This window comes from Cyrtonyx montezumae, unplaced genomic scaffold, assembly GCF_038088225.1.
Source record: "Cyrtonyx montezumae isolate F1298 unplaced genomic scaffold, pur_monq_1.0 scaffold_3, whole genome shotgun sequence".
Classification (NCBI taxonomy): Eukaryota; Metazoa; Chordata; class Aves; order Galliformes; family Odontophoridae; genus Cyrtonyx; species Cyrtonyx montezumae.
The window spans coordinates 58,630,889-58,636,888 of NW_027072034.1; the positions used below are offsets into that span (position 1 = coordinate 58,630,889).

At 44.0% G+C, this 6,000-nt stretch overlaps 1 protein-coding gene across 2 annotated transcripts in view; it reads right to left on the minus strand.

Annotated features, from left to right (window-relative positions):
* Positions 1 to 5,577, minus strand: part of DOP1B (DOP1 leucine zipper like protein B) — a 43,083-nt gene extending 37,506 nt beyond the window's left edge. The window contains exons 1-2 of one of the 2 annotated variants that reach the window (XM_065741735.1): positions 5,502 to 5,577; positions 3,079 to 3,253 (exon numbers count right to left, since the gene is read on the minus strand). In XM_065741735.1, the coding sequence (XP_065597807.1) occupies positions 3,079 to 3,216 (138 nt within the window). In that variant the 5' untranslated portion in view covers positions 3,217 to 3,253; positions 5,502 to 5,577. Of the gene's footprint in view, positions 1 to 3,078; positions 3,276 to 5,501 lie in introns of those variants that run through there. The other variant, XM_065741734.1, reaches the window with a different exon arrangement.
* Positions 5,578 to 6,000: the final 423 nt, after the last annotated feature.

Below are 6,000 nucleotides of genomic sequence, written 5' to 3' on the forward strand. Positions count from 1 at the left end.
TTTCTTTCCCTTTTCCTTCTAATTTGCTTGAATTCTGAACAGATTGCTACAAGTATTTTAAATGCTAAAACGAGGCTAAAAGCATCTATTTCACAGGCAAACCTGCATGAACTGGATTGCCAACTATTTCTAGGTTTAAAAATAAAAAAGGGGGGAGGAGAACCTAGACAGTTCTTTTATCAGAGTGACTTTGCAGAGTTGTATAAAGCTGTATCCTATTACAGCATTGGAACAAACTGGCAAAATCTGCAATAGAACCATCACATTCTGGCACTAAGACAATCCCGGATGCAGCATTCTGCACTGAAGATTTGAAAACCTAAGCCACAAAACAGTGTTCTCAGGGCACCGAACATATCCAAATTTCCAAGATTAAAAGAGAGTTCAAGGCTGTATCTGTTAAGAGCAACGAGAAGATGGTAACCCTACTTCTTTTAGCATGGAGCAGCCCATGCTGCGGCTATTAAGTGATTCGTTTGTGTAACCAGAGATAGGACCCATCATTGTAGTGATACATAACACACCATAAAATGAGAAAACAAATATCTGAAGTAGTGTAAGTTAGCAACCTATGCCATGGCCAGCTTTTGTTTTCACTCATGCTCATGCCTGGTACCTGAACTTCTGGTCAGAACACTGCATGGGATTCTTCTTGCCTAATCTTACAAGTCTAGGTCATCTAAAAAGACACGTGCAAAACTGTAGTAACACGCACCAGGCTCTCTACAAAGCCAGGGGGGAAACATAAGCAATTTTAGGACAGGACTCTTCTGACCTACTTTAAATAGCAAAAGGTGAGTCACATCTAACTAATTAAAACCTTTAACCTTATTTCTCTCCCTGCTTTAAAATGATTCAATGTAAACCTGTCCACACTGAATACATCAGAAGTTCGACAACATTAGTCTCCCATAAATGACTAAATAATCTTTTGAGATCTACAATCTGACCATTTTGGCTGATCATTCAGATTGATGTCAGACAGTTTCTCTGCTGCTCCTGTGTCTCTACAAGTTACCATGAAACAGGAGTCTGAACCACAGAAGCAACAAAAAAATGTGAAAAATAGCACTCAGTGTAACCTTGATAGGGATCAATAACAGAAAGAAGTAGCGGAGCTGTCTCTCTCTTTCACCAGCACTAAGAGCAGCAGGAGCTCAAAGGCCACTTGTTTTAGACATGGCCAATGGCATCTAGATCAGCTTCTTCCACTCTTTTTCTCTCATCTTTGTATAGGAGGAGCCCATGCTGATTCCTCCAGCCCCTGTACTAAAAGGGCAATTCCACTGAACTTCTATGGAAATAAGGGTGTGTGTATTAACATGTGAGATTCAGTAGTACAACAAGATCCAGTACTCTACCTACAGGAGAAAAAGCATCAGAAAATATTACAAGTATGTAAGCAAGAACACTCACAATTCAAGTCAACAATAGAAAGTCCTTATGAAGCATGTGCTTAAGAAAGATCTCTCAAGCAACACCAAAAGCATGAAAAGTCCTTCCTGAACTCCCTGACTCCTTCTCTTTGCTCTCTCTCCCATTCTCGGCATTTTCATGTTTGCTTAGTAATAGGTATCACTGTTACTGACACTCAGACTCCTAAACATTATCATGTGCTGCATTAAAAAAAATGTATTTTTAAATACATTTTTATCATTAAGATAACGTTGATCTACTTCCTTCTACCCATTTGTTCCTGCTCATTCATTCATTCTTGGATTATCAGAAACTGTCTGTAGAATAAATTAGGCTCTTTATGTTAGAATGTAGCCATGGAAAGAGTTCCCCAACAATATTTTTGTTTTAGGGTATAAAAAAAATCAACAAGAAATCGTAGGAGTTAAGAGAACAGCTACTGACATTTCATAATCTTCCTTTTGGTGGCAAACTCCCCTGAGTTTTCTGTTACATCCCTATTTTCAGATAACAGAAGAAAATGAACGCTAGGGAAGAATACTGTTCTACCAATTCTTATGCTCCTAATACGATTAAGTACACAAAATACCACAGCAGATGGACTGATGTTGGACTGATGTAACGGCTAAAAGCCTTTCTGTTTTCCACTATGCTGCTATGTATTTTGGCAATTCCATACCCTACAGAAGTTTCAGCTAGGTCAGTTGCAGTACATTCTCCTAGATCAAGATAAAAGATCAAAGCCTACTTCCTGCCATAGGTATGTAATTTCTCATTTAAATTCTGATTTTTCCTTTGAAGAGAAGCATTCTGAAGACCTTTCGCTCTCCTTACTGTCCTCAGCAGGAATATAGGGAGAAACAGCAAAGGCAGAAATGTGCGACCAGCTTCCTTCTTCTGATGAAGAAAGAAGGTGGCTGCCTTTCAGAAAATCTTCCATTTGGATTCTCCTCCTGTTTCAAACCTCTGTAGCATTAAGGTTTAGCAACAACAGCAAAATCATGTGACACACGTCTGGTAACAACACATTTCCTTAAGAATTCTGCAAGATCTGTCTCCTCCCATCCCTATTTACTTGATGATGCAACTACCAACGCCCCATGTACACTCAGAAAGAGCATTATGTTTAAACTGATCAAGTGCAATACAAATAGCATTCGCCTTGTTTCTTGGACAAGAGGAGAAGACATTTCCTCGGTGTTTTCCTGTATAAGGGAATATTTTTCAAGGTCATGAAAAACATACCACCACCAGCAACAAATCAGTTATTTATTCCCCCAAATATGAGGACGCAGTCAAATGTGTTCTTTAAATATACTTCTTTTTACTTAGCAGCTATAGTAGAATCCGCAATCTCTTGTTCCACATAAAGGCTTATTCAACTGTTCTAGGTTGAATTTTAACCAGAACTGGGAGACTTTTTAAAAGCAGAATCTAAATTAGACATATTCGTATAAAGGGAACAAAAACATTTGAAGAAAACCTTTGCTGGTTTTATCAGGATTTCTCATATTTGTATAACAGACACTGATTTAGCTGTTTCCATTACCTCTTCCTTTATAAATCAGTATTTTTCAACTCATTTTTTTTTTCAGCACTGTGAGTTACAGAGAATAAAAATAAAAATATGATAAATGAAAGAATAGTCCTGTGACATTGTACCTTATTGAGTTTGCCAAGGGAAGATATAAGATCTGCCCATTCACTTGATGATTCGAAGTTTCTCAAAGCTTTCTCAATTGCTGAAGAATAATTCCTGTATCTGTAATCACCAAGTAACTCCTGCTCTTCTGGGTCCATCTTCAGTTCTCATAGCAAGGTGAAATTTCCTAGTAAACTAAAATACGTACAGAGTTACAAAGAGATAATTGACATTTAAGCTCTGGTAAACCTGAAATGTAATGAATAACAATAGATACATAGAAACACTGACATCCCAGTTTACTGGGATCCCAGTCAGATGTTCAAGTTGCAAAATCAAGATAAAAATAATTTTGCAAGCACTACTCCAACTCTCTAACACCTGCTTGAGTGGCTTTACAGTCACAATTTCCTGGTTTTGAAATGTGTTTTTTGTTTGTTTTAATTCCGTGCACATGGATCTGTCACACAATAACAAAGTGATAAAGAGACGATAAAGTCTCCCTGCAAACTGGCAGAATGCTGACAAGCAAGGAGACACGTGCAGTTTTTGTCATTATCTGTGCAGTGTTCTGAAAGCTTGTCTGTAGCAGTAGAATGCAAAACATTTCATATGAAAACATGACCTTTCATAGGATGCCCATTAATGGGATCCCCAGCCCATAGTGGAAGGATCCCCAGAACTCAACATGTATATCTGCCAGCAGGAAATGCTGATGTAAAAGGCTCAAGGTGTTGTGCAAAGTTGACAAGCCATGCATTCAAGTCTTCCTTTAGTTGACCAGAACGTATTCATAATTTTTTTAGCAGAGTGGAAAAACAAGTCTTCCAGACATGACTGCCTCATATTCTGCATAATGTTCAGGTAAAACGCAACCAAACAAAAACTGTTTTAGAACAATGGGAAACAGGCCTGGTTACACTGTGCTCATGAGAAATCTTATCTGCACTCCTGTGCCAGCTGTGACAGTAGTTCTGCTGGCTACTATCAAAATAAACACCTACACACATGCATAGGTTTAAGAACACCTGGCTTAGGTCAATCTGCGACATCTCACTGACATGGGAAAGTGAGCATAGTCTTGTAACAACATTTTATAATATTTCTGAAAGATGTCTGGATTCAGTTTCATGCTTTTAAGTCACAAAAGTAAGTCACAGAATCACAGAATTGTAGGGGTTGGAAGAGACCTCTACAGATCATTGAGTCCAACCCCCTGCCAAAGCAGCTCCCTAGCCCAGGTTGCAGATAGGCATAATCAGAGCAAAGTAGATTGTCTAAGTAGTTGTCTGTATTTTTTAAACAAACAAACAAAACATTATAAAAAAAAAAAAGCCTGAGTAGTGTATTCTCCTTAAAGGCAACAATAACTACAATGAGAGGGTTCTGGTTGGAACTCAGAACCAGAAAAATGTAGAATGCACACAAAAGTGAAAAACAATTTTAAAGGCACGTTTAGCCACTTTTGTGCTCCTTAACAGCAGCATTCAGCAGGGTTCAACCACTGCTAACACAATACTTGAAGTTGTGCAGCCTAGATACACCTCTGTGATAAAAACATAAATGAATTGAGGTCTAGCCATAGGTGTCCCTGCTCACTGCAGAGGAGTTGGACCAGATGACCTTTAAGGGTCCCTTCCAACTCAAACAGGTCTATGATTCTGTGACTGACTGATTCTACGTTCATGGCAAAGCACGTGCGTTTTGTTTTTCTGACTCTATCTTTGTGGTGTTTTTTACCCACCGCAGTGAAGATGGAAAAAGCTTCTGTTTTCACCAGGGCAGAAGCCGAGCCCCGTTTCCCTCATCTCCCTCCAACACCTGAACCGCTGGACTTCTGGGCTGCATTAGCAGCACAGAAGGGCTCGTGTTGGAAGAGACCTTAAGGATCACACAGCTCCAACCCCCTGCCGCGGGCAGGGCTGAACATCCACGCTGGTTGTGGAGAAAAGCTCGAGCAGGAGGTGGTCCCGCCAAGCCAAGCGGTAAGCCATCCGCCCGGCTCGCTGTCAGTCACGGCCGCGCCGCTGACCGCACGTCCGTCGTCTGACAGCGCCATGTACCTGCGTGCATCAGCTGACTGAGGGAGGAACCCAGCACGATATCAACAGCACCTGGCGATGCTCTGCGCGTCCTGCGGTAATTACGGCTCAAAGCGCCCTCAAAACGTCCAAATCCCTTCTATCTCACAAAGGAGACACTAGGATAAAGCACAACGCTCCGCTCCAAATAACAACAATCACCTAACAAAACTCCAGCCGGCTGGGAGGAGGGAACGCTGTGCCTTTATACAAAGGCAGGAAAATAACACGACCACAAACACCACGGAAGGCACCCGACAGCGACCTTCCCGACGTGCTCCTCCCGCAGCCCGGCTCAGGAAGCCGCTGAGCAGCGGGAGGCACCGCACCGCCCCGCACCGCCGATCGCACAGCTCCGGTACCTGGCAGCTCCCCGTAGACCCGCCGGGCTGTGGCTGCGCCGACGGCGGCGACGTGTCTCGGTGTCGCGGCCCGGCCCGGCCCGCAGTCGCTAAGGCAACGGGAAGGAGCGAAGAAACCGACCCAACCTGCCGCCGAGCAGCAGCCCCTCCCGCTCCGCCGCAGTCAGCAGCTGGGCGATACCATTGGAACGCAGCGCGGGGGGAAAAGAAGCGGGGCAGAGAGCGGCCAGGCGCAACCCGGCCGTGAGCCAGCCTCTGGGCGCCCGGCCCAGCCACGTGCCCTCGCGGCTTCACCCGCTCAGCGGGCAGTACAGCCGCTCACCCCCGATGTCTCCCCCCGCATCCCCGCGGGGACGTGGCACGGCCCAGCGCCGCGGCCGGGCTCCGCGCGCCCCCTGGCGGTGACCGGGCGGCCACCGCCCTCCTGCAGCGCTCAGGGCGCCGTCCCGCTGCGGTTGGCGCGGCGGGTGAGTTGAAACCGGAGAGGTACGGACAGCTC